The 20,862-nt window shown below is 36.0% G+C and overlaps 1 protein-coding gene across 5 annotated transcripts; it reads left to right on the top strand.

The window, feature by feature from the left end:
• The first annotated feature begins 5,871 nt into the window (after nucleotides 1–5,871).
• On the top strand, nucleotides 5,872–20,296 carry LOC139970816 (uncharacterized). 5 transcript variants are annotated; one of them, XR_011794220.1, is made up of 8 exons: nucleotides 5,872–6,351; nucleotides 6,724–6,786; nucleotides 8,725–12,912; nucleotides 13,240–13,302; nucleotides 15,114–15,422; nucleotides 15,759–16,637; nucleotides 17,161–17,442; nucleotides 18,642–20,296. XR_011794220.1 is itself a non-coding variant. In XM_071976838.1 (7 exons), exons 3-7 carry the CDS (start codon nucleotides 12,909–12,911, stop codon nucleotides 17,194–17,196), a joined length of 1,287 nt encoding a protein of 428 aa, XP_071832939.1. In that variant the 5' UTR covers nucleotides 5,873–6,351; nucleotides 6,724–6,786; nucleotides 8,725–12,908; the 3' UTR covers nucleotides 17,197–17,598. The 5 variants fall into 5 exon arrangements, 4 of the variants coding, with proteins under 4 accessions (XP_071832939.1, XP_071832936.1, XP_071832938.1 ...); XM_071976838.1 differs by lacking the exon at nucleotides 18,642–20,296 and having other exon boundaries at nucleotides 5,873–6,351; nucleotides 17,165–17,598; XM_071976835.1 differs by lacking the exon at nucleotides 18,642–20,296 and having other exon boundaries at nucleotides 5,873–6,351; nucleotides 17,161–17,598.
• The last annotated feature ends 566 nt before the right edge of the window (nucleotides 20,297–20,862 follow it).

The raw sequence follows: 20,862 nt of genomic DNA, 5'->3' as shown, positions 1-20,862 counted from the left end.
CTATGAATTTTTCTTTACTTGTGAACCTTGAAAACGGTTGCAATAAACATCGCGATTTGGTCGACATATTTCATGCATAACTAGATTCACGGTTAGGGTTGACTATAAATTTATGACATAAACAGGCCAAATTTCTCGAACGAGGTGAGACTTACGGATCATACGTTCTGTTTTCATCGATATTCATTGATAAGAAGCACTTTTCATTTTGTTCTATTTTAATATTAGGAAGGCAGACTATCAAATGTCTAATATTTTCAGACGAGTGAACCCAGATTGCCTAATACAATAGCACATATATGTACCTGAATAGTACTATTGCTTCACTTTACCGAGTATAACACACAAAGCAGCCTTAAGTTATCTTACTTTAGATTATTCATCGTTCTTATTTCCTTGTCGTTGTTATACGAAGATGGTCAAAGTCCAAACGCGACAGATGGTGTTCGCTTATATTAAACAGAATGGTGTGATACATTATGTATATAATTTTCAGCTATATGTACCGACATTATGCGGTTGTTGGACAATAAAAGATAGTGAAAATATAACGAAAGAAAGGAAAGTAGAGAAGTATATTAACGCTGAACAGTAAAGATTTATCATTGTGAAAATTGGTTGTATTTCATGTGAACTACAGTAATCGATAATTCTACAACAAGTTTCTTTTATTGTAGGCTCTGATTGGCATCATGCAACTTTTCCTGACTATCTTTTATCTTTCCAATAACGGATAGCTTTCCAATAACGGATTTGTTCATTAGCATGGACAAATCCCTAACAACGCAACTTTTTTGGAGACTATAGAGACTTGTGGTCTTTTGTTGCTAGGCAACACGATGTAGTGTGTCATTTTCAAGGAAATTGAAACTGACCACATCATGTATACAACATACTAAAGGCAATGCACTTTCCAATGCACGATCTTCTGTTCATACATTATAGTAGATATTCCATGCTTTGAACATTCAATTTTGACCTAGTTTCGATTACAGTGAATGGCGCAGAATCTTATATTCCTATGAAAAGAATATATTTCTGTTGGCTCTATTTGTAAATCAGTTGAGCCAAAGATGATCTATGAGCCTATGTTCTGAAAGTCCAACATGGTTGCTCATAAAGCAAATAATACCATAAGGTCTTGCCAAACTAGATCACTGTTCTTATAAAGTATGTATAACTGCAGACCTTTAGAACGAAAGGTCGATGATAACAGGTCAAATTAATGACAAAAGTTATTTCAGTAATAAATAAAATTTCTGCTGGCTGTCGTATCTTTGTAGTTGTGCCAAAGATGATATGTGAGCCTATGTTCTGAAAGTCCAATATGATTGCTAGCATCATCAAGCAAATAATGAATGTAGGTCTTTCCAAATTAGATTACTGTTCATGTATAGTATGCAGACCTGAAACACTTTAGGAACAAGTGTCTCGCAGACCATTAGAACGAAAGGTCGAAGATCAGAGGGTCAAATAAGTTAAACAAGTTATTTCCGTTATAACTCAAAGGAGAAATCATGAATTAGCATGCAACTGGATCGATGTTCCTCCAACTTGGTAGGAGGGTACCTGATGCAAAGAACCCAGGTCTTGCTGGCCTTCAGAACGAAAGCTCAAATTATGTACAAATTGAATGTTGTCAAAAGTTCGAGGGGAAATATTCAATTGACAGGCAGCTTTCACAGGTATGATGAGATTTCGTCACAGTTTTAATGTGCGTGCCACGATTTCTCAAAATATTAAGTTACCAAGGTAACAAAGGTCAACTAAAGGTCAAATGTAATCGGTCAAAGTGGCAGAATATGAACATAAACTCGATTATGGAAGACATGTCATTGTCAAAAAGTTGATTTCTGTTATATTTCTTTTCGCCTATGTTGTTAACTTTGGTCATGACTACAAACTTCATTTTCAAATAATAATTTACGAGAATTGTGCTCATAGTATTGACTTTATTTCGCTATATATTTATGTTATATTAAATGTGTTAATATGGTGCACCTTGTAACACTCAACAATAATTGTTATTGGTTTCTTCGTCAATCACTTTGTCGGAGACATTTCGACGGTAATAAGATTTATTTTAATGTTTCAATTTTTCAATGTCTAAAATAATTTGTAAAGCCGATTTCTTGTCACTTTCATTGCGAAATACAGTGCAATTTTATGTTTTCAGCAAAGAAAATTTGTTTTGAGAAGTCTTTGTGTGAGAAAAAGGAAAGCACCCGTCTTTAAAAAAAGAAATAATATTTCCCTTTTCATCGAAATGTTGGAAAGGGAACAAAATGGAATATGTCGCTATTTCACATCGCACTTTTGTGTTGAAACATGTTAGTCTATATAAAAGAAAGAATATCAAGTAATGGAAAGAGTTCTTTTCGACTATATTTGACTAATATTTCTTGACCGACCTTATATTTATATATATTTACTTCAAAACAGTCATAGCACAAGACTGCGTCACAAAGTGTTTAAAGCTACAGCTAAAAATGTGACCCATAGCCGGTGGTCCTATATGCCCCTAATCATGATGTCTGCCCCGTATTTGCCCATCCCCCTCCCACTCCATCCTATGCAGATGCGGTATAGAAAACTGACTCTCTCTCTCTCTTTCGTGAAAAGTTCCTTCATTTGGTTAATATTCGGCGGACAAAATGCTACACCTACCAGGGGCCTCTCCCCCTTGACCCACACAGGGGCTTTGGAAAACATTCCAATTAAATTACTTTTTTTCCGGAATCCATTTCTGTGCGTAAGTTTAATAGCTAAAAGAAGCTGTTTGAAAACAGTGTAGCTTCCGGGCTTGGAATACTTTCTATATAAATGTCTATATGACATTTGCTTTTCAGTGTATGTTAATGTCTCTCATGCGAAGGAACAAGAGATATCTCAAAATACAGTTTGGGGAAGATTCGCCCCCTCCCCCTCTACACCGACCGACCAAGTGCTTCAAGTAATTTGTATATGTCTAATTCTCTACGAGAGAACAAAGAATAGCAAAACATAATCTGGTTAATGTTATTATTGTTGATCGTTTAAAACGTGATTTCGTGTTTTCAATGTTGAGTTAATGTTTAAGTGTTCTGCTATTGTGGTTGCATGTTAGCTATAATATTCCTCTTGGTGGTGAACTGTAATGAATAAAATCATGGAATGACAGCTTTTTTAAATTTTTTTTATTGAAAACGCTTTTGTACATATATACGAACTCTGGAAAATTCTGGTAACCAAGAAATTTAAGGCAATGGTCCATGACGATGTATCGCAGTGCATGTAGAAAGCTTACCGACTATTGGCATGTTTCCAATGGAATATAAAGTTTTTTTTTCTTATTTACTTGAAGTGGAGAGCAATCTGCGAAAAAATTTTTCAACCCTACAAACATCTTTATTTCGCAATCGCTGATTTTGTTTCACACGAAAATATTTGAAACTCGTTATTACGAATTGTTAATTCGTATTAACGAATTGAAGTAAAGCTAAAAGGGATGGTGCCCATTGATGGGAACTCGAATCTCGCAGACACAGAGATCAATGCATATTCATGTTAAGCCAACTTGAAAACAACCAGATGAGACAATTTCCTGATACTTATACCTCTCTCTTAACTGTACACCAATATCATGCTCTCAAAGCAGTGGCGTTGACAGTAAAAACAGTTCCTAACCTTGATCTGATAGAAACATGGTATCGTGAAATACGAGTGTTCTGAAGCGGGACATAGCACTAGAGTTTAGACAAAATTGTCCCAACTAGGTGCTTGAAAACTGAGATTTTGCTACAACCCCGGGAGCAAAACATTGAATTGCAACTTTCACATGTAAAACGGATATGTTAAAGGCATTGAAGACTCGCCCTAAACCGCGTGCGGCCATCTGAAATCATAATTATAATTAAATACTTATATCAATTAAAGTACGGTTTATGGCATAACCATCAATATGTAGGTGCTCGATATATTTAACTCCCACATGGTTGTCAACTTGTTTTGTCTCTAAGATCCGTTCAAAATACCAAACCATTTCTTGGTATCCTTCATAACTAAAATATAATACTTGTGAGGTTCTGCAGAGTCATACATATACAACAAACAAACAAAGATGAACAAAGGGCAGCTGTGCAATCAAAATTAACATCCAGGTGGCGTTATTGACATGGCTCTAACAATATCTTTGTCAAAGATAATACCATGATAAATAAATATGTGATCTTTACCACAGACGTATTTGTATACAGTTATTGAGGCTTTTTATTGCACCAACCACCCCTTGAGGCGCTGAACTGAAACTTGGTGGGTTGGTCTGGGTTAATAGAGGGGGGGGGGGGGGGATGGAGGGGCACCACAGATTGACATGTGGCGGACTTATTTGAGGTAAGAGTAAAGATAATGTGTGTGAACGTGTGCACTTTACCCAAAAACTTAATTTGTAGGAGATACAGAAATTTACGGGAGATGAATTACCCATAGATACAAAACAATCAATCATATATGCAAACGTGATTTACCCGATACTGGCTCCCATTCCACCTTGCCATGGAACATAAGCAAGCTGCCGTCAAAATGTTAAGAATTTTGGGGCAGATAGTAGCAATTTATAAAACATGATCAATTTTTCAATCATATGAAAAAAAAATTGGACCAAAGACCAATACCTTGAACCTAACGAGTGAGGAATTCAAATGGCAAAATGAATATTCATTAAGAGTGTTCAATTTAAGAGTTTCTAGTAAAATGATAAATTTCGCTGACAAAAATACCTCAATGTTAAGATTATATTCCTCCTATGATTGTGAACGTAACACAACAATGAAACACTATCGAGTCATGTTCACATGTCTGAATACTAGCACAAGTCATTTGTAATTAGCAGTAGACCATGGAGCTATTTTCGTAAATAGCTCCTAGGTAGACATTTATGCCATGGAATATATTCAAAAGACTATTTACATTTAAGGGAAGGGGGGGGGGTATGTTTCTCCCTTCGAAATAGTTCGCTGGCTGCAAGTCGATTATATTTACAATATTGTGTGTTATCCACTTCAGTTATTTATCAGCGTCTGTAATGTTTACTCACGATGAACTACTTACACAAGACCAACGTGTTGTTTTAATAGGTATATGCACTAGGCACACTCAGAAGTAATGCAAAGTGGACCTCTTTTAGTGGACTTACCCGTATCGAGTTTTACGTATTCGAAGTGTTAAAGTTTTCTTACGATTTAGTATCGCCGAAATAAAATGCGTTTAATGTTTCTTTCGCTGTGTATTGCAACCACATGGATACATCAATGCCCGGAAATGTTTCGTTGGATGTGTTTAATGCTGTTGGGCTAAGTAAGCGTTTGTTTTAATAGGGACGTTGCAATGTTGTCAACAGTTAATTTGAGCTATCAGTACCATCAAGAATATGGACGTTGGAGATTTGCATTCAAAATTAATGTCATTTGTTGTAATGTGTTCCTAAACTACAGTTGTAAAGTAAGCGGACAGGACGGTAAAATGTTGCCATTCTTAATCCGAACTATTGATTTTAATTTCATGCATAAGATTATTCACACAAATGGATAGTACCTCTTTAGCATGTTTCTGTATGCAATGGAGGGATCTTTATTTATCCAGTCACTTAAAGGCATTGAAGACTCGCCCCAAACCGCGTGCCGCCCTCTGAAAAAAAGTTAACTTTCCGTTGCTTTTACGTGAAGTTTTCCTCTGGTCGCTACAAAATGCAGACAGTTATGAAAGGTGATACCTTGTTATCTTCTATCTGGACCTGAGATCAGGGAGTTCCATAACAACTCCCCACTGAGATATCCATCGCTGCTATGTATACATAATGACGCACCAAAAGTTCTTGGTTCTCTTTGTTCTCTTTGTCCTCTTTGTTCTTTGTTCTCTTTGTTCTTACGACACTGGGAGTCACATGACCCAGCAGGTGTAACCGAGTTTAGTGTTTGTTCTTAACGTTTATGAAGCAAAGAAGGTATCATCCATTACAATTGGCAATAACTTTTGGAGATCACTCAGTATTTGTTTGAATGTATTTGAAGAAGTAATCCTTTGAACCTGTACTATTACTGGGTGTGTTGTAGGTAGCCGTAGGACACTGTACACTTTGAAATTTGTAATTCGGAAGGAAATTCGAGTATATTTCTCGAGTATCATTCTTTATTTGATACATCAACTGACAAACCTAGAGAAACACTTTTCCATTTTGTCTGTTGCCATACAATGTTAAAGACAACGGCAAGGATAAGGTGCTGAAGTCTAACAAACGTACAAGCCGGGAAATTTCGTTCAGACACCGAAGGAAATAATCCTCTCTCTCAAATCTCATGAGGCAGACGAAGATGAGTAAGTATATCTGCGTGTGTGTTTGTGTGGGTAAGGCAGAGGAAGGTATGATAATTCTCATCGAAGAGGGTGGGTCACTTTAATCGACGAGATGGTGACCAGCAAATATCAAGGGCTCTTACCGAACACGATAATACCATTATTGTAATGGAGTTCAGTGGTTTATATTTATTTATTATATTTATTCTATATATATTTAAAATTATGTATATATATATATATATATATATATATATATATATATATATAAATATATATATATATATATATATATATATATATATATATATATATATATTGTACAATACCCTTATAAGCCTAGAAAAACTACTTTACCATAAATTAACGTCTGCATGTCTGTCCTTTCTTCAGATATTGATATTTACTGGTTAGTAATCGGTGTCCTACTAGCTTTGATTTTACAAGCAAAATCAGGTAAGCATTTACTTAATTGTTCCAAGTAACGTTTGTTAAGAAAAAATTGCAAAGTCATTAGTTGTAAAGTGATTACATTTCTATAGCTCAGCTGACTGCTTTCAGCTGAGGTATAGCTTTCATGCAATTTTGCCGAAATTCTGTCACTTTTCGTCACCATATTTTGTAAATATGAAGGTCATTTGAGGTCACAAGAGGTTATTCTCTGGAAACATAAAAATGCTACCTCTTCTGGAACTTTTGCTGACATGTTATGGATAACGTTTCAATGGTGGTGAACCAAAGTTTTTCACGGCAAAAACATTGTCATCATTTGAGGGCCCAGAACAGGGCCTTCTGTATAAAGATTTAGGTATGGCGGGCGTACTTTTTGGAAAGCTCATACGTTTACCACCACCGTGTCAAATTTAAAAGAACGGTCCCAATCAAATTGAACAGAACTTTTCCTTACCTGAAAGTATCAAGCATGATGAGGTTGGTCCATGATTACACTTCGGACACCGACATTTAACAATAAGGGCTGATTGATGTAGTTTCTACAGACTTTCCAACTATTCTATAAGTAACCCATGACCGCCTGTTGCACTAGCCTTAGTGTGTAGTTATGACAGAATAGTTGGTACGGAAGCTTAGAAGGGACATGTAAATTGACGTTTCAATGACATGTGTCAAACGCGGTATCCACAATATTTTAGCAGATGTAGCAGGGGAATATTTTGTACGTATTCGTTCAATTATTTGAATGAAACTGCAAAGTGTACATACTTTGGTTACTTGTTTTTGCAATAGGGAATAGTTTATTACTGGTAATAAACTAATAATAAGTACAATGATCTATTGCATAAAATAAGTTCGTGACAGTATAGATCCAATGACAATCCAAACCTATCAACTCATGATAGCGTGTGTAAGTATGTATATGTAGAGCCGTATACATTCGGCTTTGTGAATGAACTATGGTATTTGTGTGTGTGTGTGTGCGTGTGTGTGTATGGGTGCATTGCATTCTTGTAACACCCACATTTCTAAAAGAGTACCCGAATTAGCATCCGTTATACTTGGCATGTTGGTTGCCCATATTAGATAGGGACCTTATGATTTAATTGGTGGTCCAGAGCCATCCGAAGTCAACAGGACTATCAAACAATAAAACCTTGTACCTACCTTACCTTATCTTATCTCAAGTGCGATATGATGTAGGTTACCCATTCTAAGTTGTATAAACCCCTTCATGTTTAAGGCCAAACTCATTTGACGTCAACTAGCTCAAATGTGAAAAAGTTGTAACCACCATAACTAAGGAAATATAACATTGACTAGTCTCCTACTTCCACGAGAAGGTGACATTGTGATAATAAATGTATTGATTTTTGTGAAGGTTAAAATTCTTCTGACGGTCAACAGTATCTGTAGAACTCATATAAATACACACGTTTTCATGATATCTTCCAAGGATGACATTGGCTCATACCCTGTTACGATGAAGTCATCCATCAAACCGCAATACAGTTTTGTCTTCTGGTTTAAAGATACTACAAAGACAGCTCTGCATTTATGGTAGACAAGAACAAAACTTAGCGATAATAACAGCCTTTTGACTTTGAATTTATTTCAAACTTTCTTCATTGGTCAATTCAATAAAATGACAACGTAATCTCGTGCATGTCTTTTTCGCACAAACAAATGGATAAACTCTCAGAAAGATTGTCAAACAAAACAAATTTCTCAAGTGGAAAATTAGCTGAGCTTCTATAACTTCGATGTTCTTGATTGATTAATGTAATTACCATGAACGTGAGATTTAATCTAGAAAAGTTTGCGTTATTTTGTTTATGGATTTTTTATTTTGTTTGTACCTTTGTCTGTCAATCTGAATCATTCCAAACATCAAAGATGTCATTTATTTACAATACGATATTCCACATTTTTACTTTACAGATAAGACAGAACCTAAAGTATATTGCGATTCACCGCTGTATCTTGATATTCATCGACCTGGTATCATCAACTGTAGTGTAAGTGAGCCTGTATATGGCTTTTACTGGTATTTTGACGATTATCCACAATCCGTTGTCACGTTACTAGATGACAGGCAGGCCGGACCTAGAAACAACTACTTGAAGATTGCTCAGAACGGTTCCCTGATATTTAGCAACGTGTCTCTGAGTGATGAAGGGAGGTATCGTGTTGACGCTATTTTAGAAGCTGGTGGCTATGTATCCACGTCCATAGACGTACTTGTCGTTGAGTATGACAATGTGCACAGAATGAACACTTTAAGAGGCAAGCTAAGCCGTAATTATAAAATGAAATTGTAAAAAGTAGAATGACAGATACAAATAATGAATTATTAAAGATCAACACACCAGAAAAAAACCCACAACCAGTCTCGTCCTTTTGGGACTCAGCATGCAAAGGTAGAAATTGAAACCCAGACCTTCGTGTCACAGAACTTAAGTGCCTTGGATAGGCACGAGTGCCTTGCAAGCTTTCAGATTTAGAGGTCAGAGGTCAAAGATCGAATGAAGCGAAAAGCAACCCTTTGGTATAATTACAAATTAATATTATGATATTAATAATCAGCAGTTACTTTTACGACGCTTAAGCGACCACAAATGTGGGAGAAACCAGCAGGGCTTATGGATTACAACGTACACGTCGGGTGGCCTTCCAATTCAACATTTTAACTCAAATTTGGAATCTTTTCAATTTAGAAAATCATTTCAGAAGGGAAAACCGTAGATTACTCTTCGATGAAAATCCCACCTGACTATGGCTCGGCAGGGTATCTAACCTGGAACCTCCCGATTGCTTCAAATGCCACCGCCTTCATCAACTCGGCAACAGCACCAGTATTATGAAAGCAAATACTTAATAAATAGTTGACCAACATCTGGACAGAATGTTAGAGTTACTAATTAAGTGCCAAGGTATCAATGTGAACATTATTCAGACAGAGCTACAGTGTTTGAAGGTTGGTTATGTATATTAGTCTATGGTAATTTGAAAACTTTAACATTGGCTCTGCTGCCGCCAAATAAGTGAGGTTTGGACCAGACGCAGATGTAGGGTCTGTTGGGGTAGACATAGTTATTATGTAGGAAACTACATTTAGAAATTAATTTAATTCAATTAGGGGACAATACTGATGATCTTTTACGATATGGTGTCTTGGTCTTTCACAAAACTTTTGCCTAATCATCTAAAATGTCTGTAGTGGTAAGTCTACTACAAAGTGTGAACCCTTTACTGGGATACAATAATACATTTGTCGAAACTGATGGTGGAAGATGGTGTAAATATTTCAAAGGAAAATGTAAACAGGTTTTAGCATTTTTGCTTTGAAGTGCTACACGTTTAACACATTACTGTTTTGTTGTGTTTTAGAAATGTTGAGGTCCCTTTTGTCAATATATTGAGGGAGAAAATAATTATATTATAAACCTCAAACAGCTTTGTTGTTATAACTTAAACGCTCAGTTGATTTAACTTGAAAAAAAAAGGTTTCTTGCTGAATATACACTTCTGTGTTATTTCAATTAGTCACCGGTCAAAATTAATTGAAATAACTTGAAATGAGCTTAGTTGAATGAACATAACAATGTCTATGCAGAAAGTTGCCTCAACTTTTACAAATTATCCCAATACGTTGGGTTTCTACAGTGTGGCTGTGTATCTGTGTCTCCTTGTGTTCTTATCTTATTTTCGTTTCAATAATTATTATTATGAGTCATATATGCTTCTTAAGCAAATCGCTCAACTTATTGTGCACCGAAACGATGACGCATATGGGCGGGCCATCAGTCTCAAATCGTGGGAGATCGACTTGTACCGATTTAAATCGATATATACCAATTTCCTTCGACTTATACCAGTTTATTTTACTTATCATCGATTTAAATTGGTATATGTCGATTTAAATCGATGATATGTCGATTTAAATCGATGATATGTAGAATTAAACTGGTATATGTCGATTTAAATCGGTAGAATTCAAGTTAAGCTGCTAGAAACTAGTATAATTCGAAGGAAACTGGTATATGTCGATTTAAATCGGTATAAGTCGCTCTCCCTTGATTTGAGACTGATGGCCCGCTATAGACGCAATCGTCTGAATGAAACGGCAGAGTTATCAAAGTGAGGGAAGTTGGTTCTTTAAGCAGCGCTTTACATCTTATCACGACAAAAAGGAAGAAATATATCTTAACTTACATCCATCATTATTACAACTAAAGTTAGTGACTGAACGTGACAAGGGAAATCAAGTTAACATCTCTTTACTGCGGTGATACGTATGGACTGGTACACACCTATTTGAATCGCACCTCTACAGCAACAGCGAACCGGTCACAACCGCTTTAAGCTACACGGAATTAACACCAAACAAATACCACACAGATTTGTACAGGGGCACAGTCCTACATAAAATACACATATTATAATTAAATACTTATCTCAATTAAAGTACGGTTTATGGTATAATCGGATATTTTGTGGAATATAAGCCAACGTACTGTAATGGATTTATTAAAATATTTGCAATGAAGTTGTAATCTTTCTCCGCGTTCCATCAATTTGTAGGTGCCTCGATATGTTCAACTCCCACATTGTTCTGTCTCGAAGATCGGTTCAAAATACCAAATATTATATTATTTTGGTATACTTCTTAAATTTCCCCTACTTGTAAAGTTCTGCAGAATCATACATATACAAGAACCAACTATCAACAAAGGGCAGCTGTGCAATCAAAATTAACATACAGGTGGTCTCTATTTACATTGACTAATAATATCTTTGTCAAGGATCACACAGTGATAAGTGAATATGTGATCTTTACCCCGGACGTATTTTCAGACAGTGATTGAGGCTTTTCTCTAGCAGTATCGTGAATGAAACTAGGCAGAACAAGCTGAAAATCTATATTATAGTTCAATTTCCAACAAATCGATCAATTTTTCAATCATTTGCAAACATTTTGTAACAAAATGACAAATTTCTTAAACCTATTAAGTAAGGAATTCAACATATCCTGCAAACTGAAAAAATGAATATTCATAAAAGCGTCGTCAATTTAATAATTTCCAGTAAATATGATACATTGATCAAAATTATAAATAACGGTGAAAAAAATCATCATTGCAACAGTGTAAATCTTATTTTCCTTCTAGGCTGATTGTGACGTTATACGACAAAGATACACCATCGAGTCATTTTTAACATGTCTGAATACTAGAACAGTTCATTTGGAACTCGCAGTATACATTTATACCATGGAATATGTTAATATACTATTCACATTTAGGTAAAGGGGAGGGGGTATGTTACACCCATTGAAATAGTTCGCTGGCTCCAAGTTGATTTTATTTGGAATATTGTGTGTTATCCACTTCAGTTTTTTTTATCAGCGTCTGTAATGTTTACTCACGACGAACTACTTACACAAGACCAACGTGTTGTTGTAATAGGTGAAATGCACTAGGCACACTCATAGAAGTAATGCAAAGTGGACCTCTTTTACTGGACTTACCCGTATCGAGTTTTAGTTATTCGAAGTGTTAAAGTTCTCTTACGATTTAGTATCGCCGAAATAAAATGTGTTTAATGCTTCTTTCGCTGTGTATTGTAAACATTACGCAATGTCTTGTGTACAAAAATTAAGGTGCACTCTACAGGACTGCGATAAACTAACAAATAATGACGCGCCAAAAGTTCTTCGTTCTCTTTGTTCTCTTTGTTTAACGACACTGGGGGTCACATGACCCAGCAGGTGGAACCGAGTTTAGTGTTTGTTCTTGACGTTTATGAAGGTAATAAGGTATCATCCATGACAATTGGCAATAACTTTTGGAGATCACTCAGTATTTGTTTGAATGTATTTAAAGAAGTAATCCTTTGAACCTGTACTACTACTGTGCGTGTTGTAAGTAGCCGTAGGAAATTGTACACTTTGAAATTTGTTTTTCGGGAAGAAAATCGAGTATATTTCTCAAGTATCATTCTTTATTTGATACATCAACTGACAAACCTGGAGAAACACATTTCCACTTTGTATCTTGCCATACAATGTTTAAGACAACGGCAAGGATAAGTTGCTGAAGTCTAACAATCGTACAAGCCGGAAAATGGGTAAGTATATCTGCGTGTGTGTCTGTGTGGGTAAGGCTGAGGAAGGTAGGTAATTGTCATCCAGAAAATATCAAGGCTCTTACCGAACACGATAATACTATTATTTTAATGGAGTTCAGTGGTTTATATATTTATTCTATACATATTTAAAATTATATATATTTATAATTATATATATATATATATATATATATATATATATATATTTATATATATATATATATATATATATATCTATATATATATATATATATTGTACAATACCCTTATAAGCCTAGAAAAACTGCTATACCACGAATTAACGTCAGCATGTCTGTCATCTTGCAGATCTTTATATTTACTGGTTAGTAAGCGCTGTCTTACTAGCGTTGATTTTACGAACTAAATCAGGTAAGCATTTACTTAATTGTTCCAAGTAACGTTTGTTAAGAAAAAACTGCAAAGTCATAAATTGTGAAGTGATTACATTTCTAAAGCTCAGCTGACTGCTCTCAGCTGAGGTATAGCTTTCATGCAATTTTGCGGAAATTCTGTCACTTTTCGTCACCATATTTTGTAAATATGAAGGTCATTTGAGGTCACAAGAGGTTATTCTCTGAAAACATAAAAATGCTACCTCTTCTGGAACTTTTGCTGACATGTTGTGGATAACGTTTCAATGGTGGTGTATCAAAGGTGTTCATGGCAAAAACATTGTCATCATTTGAGGGCCCAGAACAGGGCCTTCTGTATAAATATTTAGTTATATATGGCGGGCGTACTCTTTGGCGGAAAGCTCATACGTTTACCACCACCGTGTCAAATTTAAAAGAACGGTCCCAATCAAATTGAACAGAACTTTCCAACTATTCTATAAGTAACCCATGACCTCCTGTTGCACTAGCCTTAGTGTGTAGTTATGACAGAATAGTTGGTACGGAAGCGTAGAAGGGACATGTAAATTGAGGTTTCGATGACATGTGTCAGACATGATATCCACAATATTTTAGCAGATGTAGCAGGGGATATTTTGTACGTATTTTGTACGTATTCGTTTAATTGTTGCATGAATGAACTTGTTTTCGAAATAGGGCATAAATTATTACTGGCAATAAGTACAATGATCTATTGCATAAAATAAGTTCGTGACAGTATAGATCCAATGACAATCCAAACCTATCAACTCATGATAGCGTGTGTAAGTATGTAAATGTAAAGCCGTATACATTCGGCTTTGTGAATGAGCTGTGGTATTTGTGTGTGTGTGTGTGTGTATGGGTGCATTGCCTTCTTGTAACACGCACATCTCTAAAAGTGTACCCGTATTAGCATTCGTTATACTTGGCATATTGGTTGTTCATATTCGATAGGGACATTATGATTTTATTGGTGGTCCAGAGCCATCCGAAGTCAACAGGACTATTAAACAATAAAAACCTTGTACCTACCTTACCTTATCTTATTCCAAGAACGATATGATGTAGGATATCCATTCTAAGTTGTATAAACCCCTTAATGTTTAAGGCCAAAGTCATTTGACGTCAACTAGCTCAAATGTGAAAAAGTTGTTACCACCATAAATAAGGAAATGCAACATTGACTAGTCTCCTACTTCCACGAGAAGGTAACATTGTGATAATAAATGTATTGATTTTTGTGAAGGTTAAAATTCTTCGATGGGTCAACATTATCTGTAGAATTCATATAAATACAAACGTTTTCATAATATCTTCCAAGGATGACTTTGGCTCATGCCCTGTTACGATGAAGTCATCAATCAAACCGCAATACAGTTTTGCATTCTGGTTTAAAGATACTACAAAGGCAGCTGTGCATTTATAGTAGACAAGAACACAACTTAGCGAAAATAACAGCCTTTTGACTTTGAATTTATTTCAAACTTTCTTCATTGGTCAATTCAATAAAATGTCAACGTTATCTCGTGCATGTCTTTTTCGCACAAAAAATGGATAAACTGCTCAGAAAGATTGTCAAACACAACAAATTTCTCAAGTGGAAAATTAGCTGAGCTTCTATAACTTCGAGGTTCTTGATTGATTAACATAATTACCATGGACGTGAGATTTTATCTAGAAAAGTTTGCTTTATTTTGTGTATGGATTTTTTAGTTTGTTTGTATCTTTGTCTGTCAATCTGAATCATTCCAAACATCAAAGATGTCATTTATTTACAATACGGTATTCCACATTTTTACTTTACAGATAAGACAGAAGCTAAAGTCTATTGCGATTCACCGCTGTATCTTGATATACATCGACCTGGTATCATCAACTGTAGTGTTAGTGAACCTGTTTACAGCTTCTACTGGTATTTTGACGATTATCCACAATCCGTTGTCAGGTCACTAGATGACAGGCAGGCCGGACCTAGAAACAACTACTTGACGATTGCTCAGAACGGTTCCCTGATGTTTAGCAACGTGTCTCTGAGTGATGAAGGGAGGTATCGTGTTGACGCTATTTTAGAAGCTGGTGGCGATGTATCCACGTCCATAGACCTACTTGTTGTAGGTAAGTACTTATATGTTGATGATACATAGTGAGACCATTGGGGTGATATTCATACTCTCGTTAGAGACTATGTCACTCAGTTGCTAACCTGGATATACCAAAGACAACATATTCTACTTTTCTAAATATCTAATTTTGAAACTAAGGGAGTCAACGTTGTATAAGCATCACGTAAGTCAGAAGCAGTTAGTATCATGTTGGAAATAAAACACTAAAAGTCTGATTATATGTTTGAACAGCTAAATGATTTGTTCAAAAATACCTCTGAAATCCCTTGCGAAGGGACCTTTTTATACTTTCCGAAGGTACCTTGTTCTAATGTTCTTTTCTTTTTAGTACCTTCAACACAGTTGTTTCCCGCGATAGATGGTTGCCAGGGTGATGATTGCCGTTTGTTTTGGTATGGTGAACTAAATTTGACATGTACAATGGTTGGACGACCAGCAGTAACTCTTACTTGGTATAATGATACTGCGGAGGCCGCGTTGACGAACGCCACTGAACACATTAACAAGGACCAATCCTCAGATATGTTTGTGTCTTCTTCTTCAATCAATGTAAAGATAGATATCGAAAAAACACAAACCCTGACATGTATCCCATCTGGTTTATCAGTTTCCGAAAGGACGAAGAACGCGTCGGTTCTTTTGATGGGACCTACAAATCTTGCTAATGTATACAGGATCAAATACATTGATAATAATGAGGACACTAGTTATAATGAGCTACAAAGTAGTTGTGATAGCGGAACGATGTTTATTCAAACATCAGAACCTACTGGCAATACCATTGAACTTGGTCCACTTATACTAACTTCAATATGTTTCGTGAATCATACTTACACAAGAACCTCGATGATGTTGCATCGTTACAAAACACCAGATGACAATAGTATATCATTCATTAATGAATGTCAAAGTAAACACAATTGCATTATTGCTGCTGACAACAGAAACGTACACTTGACATGTGTTGTTCATAACACTTATCCTGCAGAAGACATCTCATGGAAAGTGCTCAACAGTAGTATTTCGATCATCAATATGTCAGCTTCCTCGTCATGCATCTTCGATAGATGCAATTCATCCGTTACAATCCAAGTTTCCTTTAGCGGTGACCAAGAAGGTATCGAGTATCCGGAATGTCTACAATGTGTTGTCATTCTTCCAGGATCTGAATTTCGTCACGAGTCGTATGCTACATTGAAGATGAATGGTAAGGGAATGGCAATGTTCAGGCTTTCTCGCTTGTAAATGACTTTATATACATTGCACATATTTCTCCGCCTCTGACTCCTGCTGAATACAAGGAACATAAGTGTTGCAATACACGTTGCTGCTTGGAATATGTAAGAAACAAATGGAATTGCCTGTTTCCCCTACCTCAATAATCTCCACATTTGAATTACATTTACTCATTTCCTATTTACGTTTAACGCCGAATATCGTTAGGACTTTCTTCATATTGGTTTTCCTCAAGCAATGTCAAGCAATGGGAGTCTAGAGGGTCCCAATACTGACCCGTTTCTGGCATTATGGAGCTTAGTACAAATCAAGCAAATTCCTTTTTAGTATAATAATTAGTATAATTAGTATATAATAACTTTACAGCAAACAAGAAAGAAGTAAAGACAACAAGACAACAAACTGCATGGATGGAATGGATTTTGTCTTACAAGGTTTACTATACTAAGATTTTATATATATGAAGCCATGATAACATGTTATCTTTTTGTCAGGAAGCCATAACGGGAACCCTCTACCCTACTCGATAACGTCACCGCCTCTACCACCGCCACTACCACCGCCACTGTCTCCGTCCTCCTCGTCACCGTCCTCCTCGTCACCGTCCTCCTCGTCACCGCCATCGTTATCTTCACCGTCACCAACATATTGTGTAAATTGCTGGGCGATCTGCGTCGCATTGTCCATTTTCAGCATCGTAATAACATAATAGCTTTCTACTTTTGAAGTAGAAGACAACATGGAAACGATTATGACTCAGTGGATCCGGGAAAGAGGTATACAAATTGCTAACTTGATTGTGAATATCTGCCACAGACTGGCTCGTATTACCCTGTGGCTAGTTTGCACATTTCTATTTGAATAACCATGAGGTTAATATCACTTTAATGAAATCGGAGAACTTGTTTAAAGATAAACAATCGTAAGCAAATGTACAGATAAATACTAGGAAGACCAGCGTCATCATTGATGTATATATATATATATATATATATATATATATATATATATATATATATATATATATATATATATATATATATACATCAATGATGACGCTGGTCTTCCTAGTATTTATCTGTACATTTGCTTACGATTGATTATATATAAATAAATATATATATATATATATATATATGTTGATACTAGATGAGACTAGTGGAACACTAGTAGTTGTAACTCGGAGTTTCACGCGTTATAGCGATCTTCAGACAACTCTGAGTTGTCTGAAGATTGCTATAACGCGTGAAACTCCGAGTTACAACTACTAGTGCTCCACTAGTCTCATCTAGTATCAACATATATTCCGCTCTGTCCAATGAACATAGAGCACTCTGCGCCAAGATAGACGCCAACCTACTCTATATATATATATATATATATATATATATATACATCAATGATGACGCTGGTCTTCCTAGTATTTATCTGTACATTTGCTTACGATTGATTATATATATATATATATATATATATATATATATATATATATATATATATATATATATATATATATATATATATATATATATATATATATGTTGAGGTTAGTTGAGACTAGTTGAGACTAGTGGAACACTAGTAGTTGTTACTCAGAGTTTCACGCGTTGAGCGATCATCAGACAACTGTTTCAAGCTTCAAAAAAAAGAAAGAAAAGAGTTTACCCCTGTTCGACCTCGCAAGAGGTCCTACGGGGGGTTTTATTTTTATTTTTGTAGAATGGACACTTTTTTTCTAGGGAAAGTTGTCTTTTATTTAGTCAGGGAGATGCTGAGAAGTGAAGTATTTTGCAATTACATTGTGTAGAAACCATACATAAACAAGAGGTCGGAACTGAAGAGCTAATTAGGTAGAGGTTTATTAAAGGGAGGAATTTCTAAGTAAATGGGATTTGGAGACCGTGCGGTTTCTATTGTTGGGTCGGAAGTGGTTGCTACTATATATGTTGGAATTTCTTTATTTTTTATTTAATAGCTTCAAGTTATACTCCTGGAATATAAAGACTCATCGTCGGGATTACCGGGGATTATGGATTATTGGTGTATTGTTCCTCTGTCGGCGTCTGCTCCTTTGCGTCCGTTCTGTTGGTGGGGTTTATTGACTTTCTTCGATGTTCTCTCCCTAACGGTGTTCAGTTGACAGGGTTATCTGTTGTGTATGATGAACCAGATGATGTTGTGCCTTTTGTAGAACTTAACAATGTCAAAGCTAATAAAGGTGTGTTTGTCTTTGTTCTGTACTATGCTCCTGAACCATTCTATGACAGATGACGTGCTCATCCATTCGTTGACCTTCGTGGCGGTCCTTACGGCGTTGTTTATCCTGTCTAGGATGACATTGCATATGAGTCGAGTTTCGCTCTTTGCCGGGTTGATGAGCCTGCATGGGAGGTTGTACTCGAAGTTGTCCTTGTGGTCTTTCAGGGTGATGACGGCTTGCTTGGTGGCCATGGATTCCATGCGGTTGTCGATCTCTAGTTTCTCGGCTATGGTTTTAGCGTCGGCGTTGATTCGGTTGACAGATGCCATGGTAGTCGTCTGGTAATCCTTTGTGATGAGTTGCCTTAGGAGTTTTTCGTGTAGTCGGGTGTCTGTCTCGTATAGGTTTCTGGTTTTGTCGGCCGGGATGAGCAGTTTGGTGGATTGCCTAATCCTGCTGACGTCTTTTCTGAGTGTGTCCTGGAATTGGTTATTGACTTTTTTAATTTTACGGTCTCGATCATTCGGAGCGAGTCATCCTCGAGCGGCTTCAGTTCTTAGATCTGCGGTGGGCACTTTTAGCTTCTGAATCCGAAATTCTCCGTGGCCGAGGCTGGGTGATGTTCGTCATCCTCCTCGTCATCCTCCTTGTCATCTTCGCATGTTTTGAGGAATAATTTTTTAAAATATATATACATATATTAATAGACAAAACCAGAGAAATAAGATATGACTCATAATTGACATATGAGGAGTAATGTTTTAAAAATATATTGGAATTTCCGTTCCCCCTGTGACCCTCATCAGCAATACTTGGCAGTCGAATGAAAAGTACAAAATGTAACACAATGAAAGTATGACGCTAGATAAGTGTAAGTTGCATTGATGGAATCAGCCCAAATAATGCTATGGAATTTGAAAAGTTTTGAAATTCAATTTATTTATTTATTTTAGTTTTATTCAGTTTTACATATATCTTTTAATATATACATACATTCTCTTACATTTAATTAAACAATAAAACCTTCTTTTGCTTTATGAGTGAGGCCGCATTCTATATTGAAAATAAAACAATTGTCTTAGTGGAGGATTCGCCCCCTCCCCTCTACACCGACCGACTCTGTTGGGGATTCAAGTAAATTTGGTAGAATCGAATTTCTCCGTCTCACATTTATTTTGTGCTTTTAATTCTCTACGAGAGAACAAAGAATAACAAAACATGTTCTGGTTAATGTTATCATTGTTCATCGCCGATTGTGTGTTATCCATGTTGATTTAATGTTAAAGTATTCTGATATTGTAGTTGCATGTTAGCTATAATATTTCTTTTAGTGGTGAACTGTTGTAATAAATAAAATTACCGATTCACAGCTTTTTTTTGTGTTCTTCATTGAAACGTTTTTGTACATATATATGAACTCTGGAAAATTCTGGTCACCAAACAATTTAAGGCAATGGCATGACTCTGTATCGCAATGTTTAGAAAGCTAACCGAATATAGGCATGTTTCCAATGGAATAGAATGTTTTTTTTTTCTTATTTACTTGAAGTGGAGAGCAATCTGCGCAAAAGTTCAATTTTTCCAAACTACAAAGATCTTTATTTCGCAATCGCTGATTTTGTTTCACGAAAATATTTGATACTCGTTATAACGAATTGCTAATTCGTATTAACGAATTGACTTAAAGCTAAATAGGATGGTGCCCAAATGATGGGAACTCGAATCTCGCAGACACAGAGATCAATGGATATGCATAGTAGCTTACTTGAAAACTGAGTTAAAGTTGCTATAGCTCTGTGAGCGAAACATTGAATTACAACCTTCACATATAAACTGGATGTGTTAAGTGCTATATTTTCGTTCTCAACACACCAGAAATTTGTCACTACATGACCGGTTTCTTGCTCTTGGGACTCATCAGGCGTAGGTAGTAATCGAACCACCAGACCTTCGTGTCACAGAAAAATTCAGAACCACTTAGACAAAGTGATTCTTC

This window comes from Apostichopus japonicus, chromosome 8, assembly GCF_037975245.1.
Source record: "Apostichopus japonicus isolate 1M-3 chromosome 8, ASM3797524v1, whole genome shotgun sequence".
Lineage (NCBI taxonomy): Eukaryota > Metazoa > Echinodermata > Holothuroidea > Aspidochirotida > Stichopodidae > Apostichopus > Apostichopus japonicus.
Note: the sequence above shows the minus strand (reverse complement) of the source record. Positions and strands in the feature narration are given on the sequence as shown.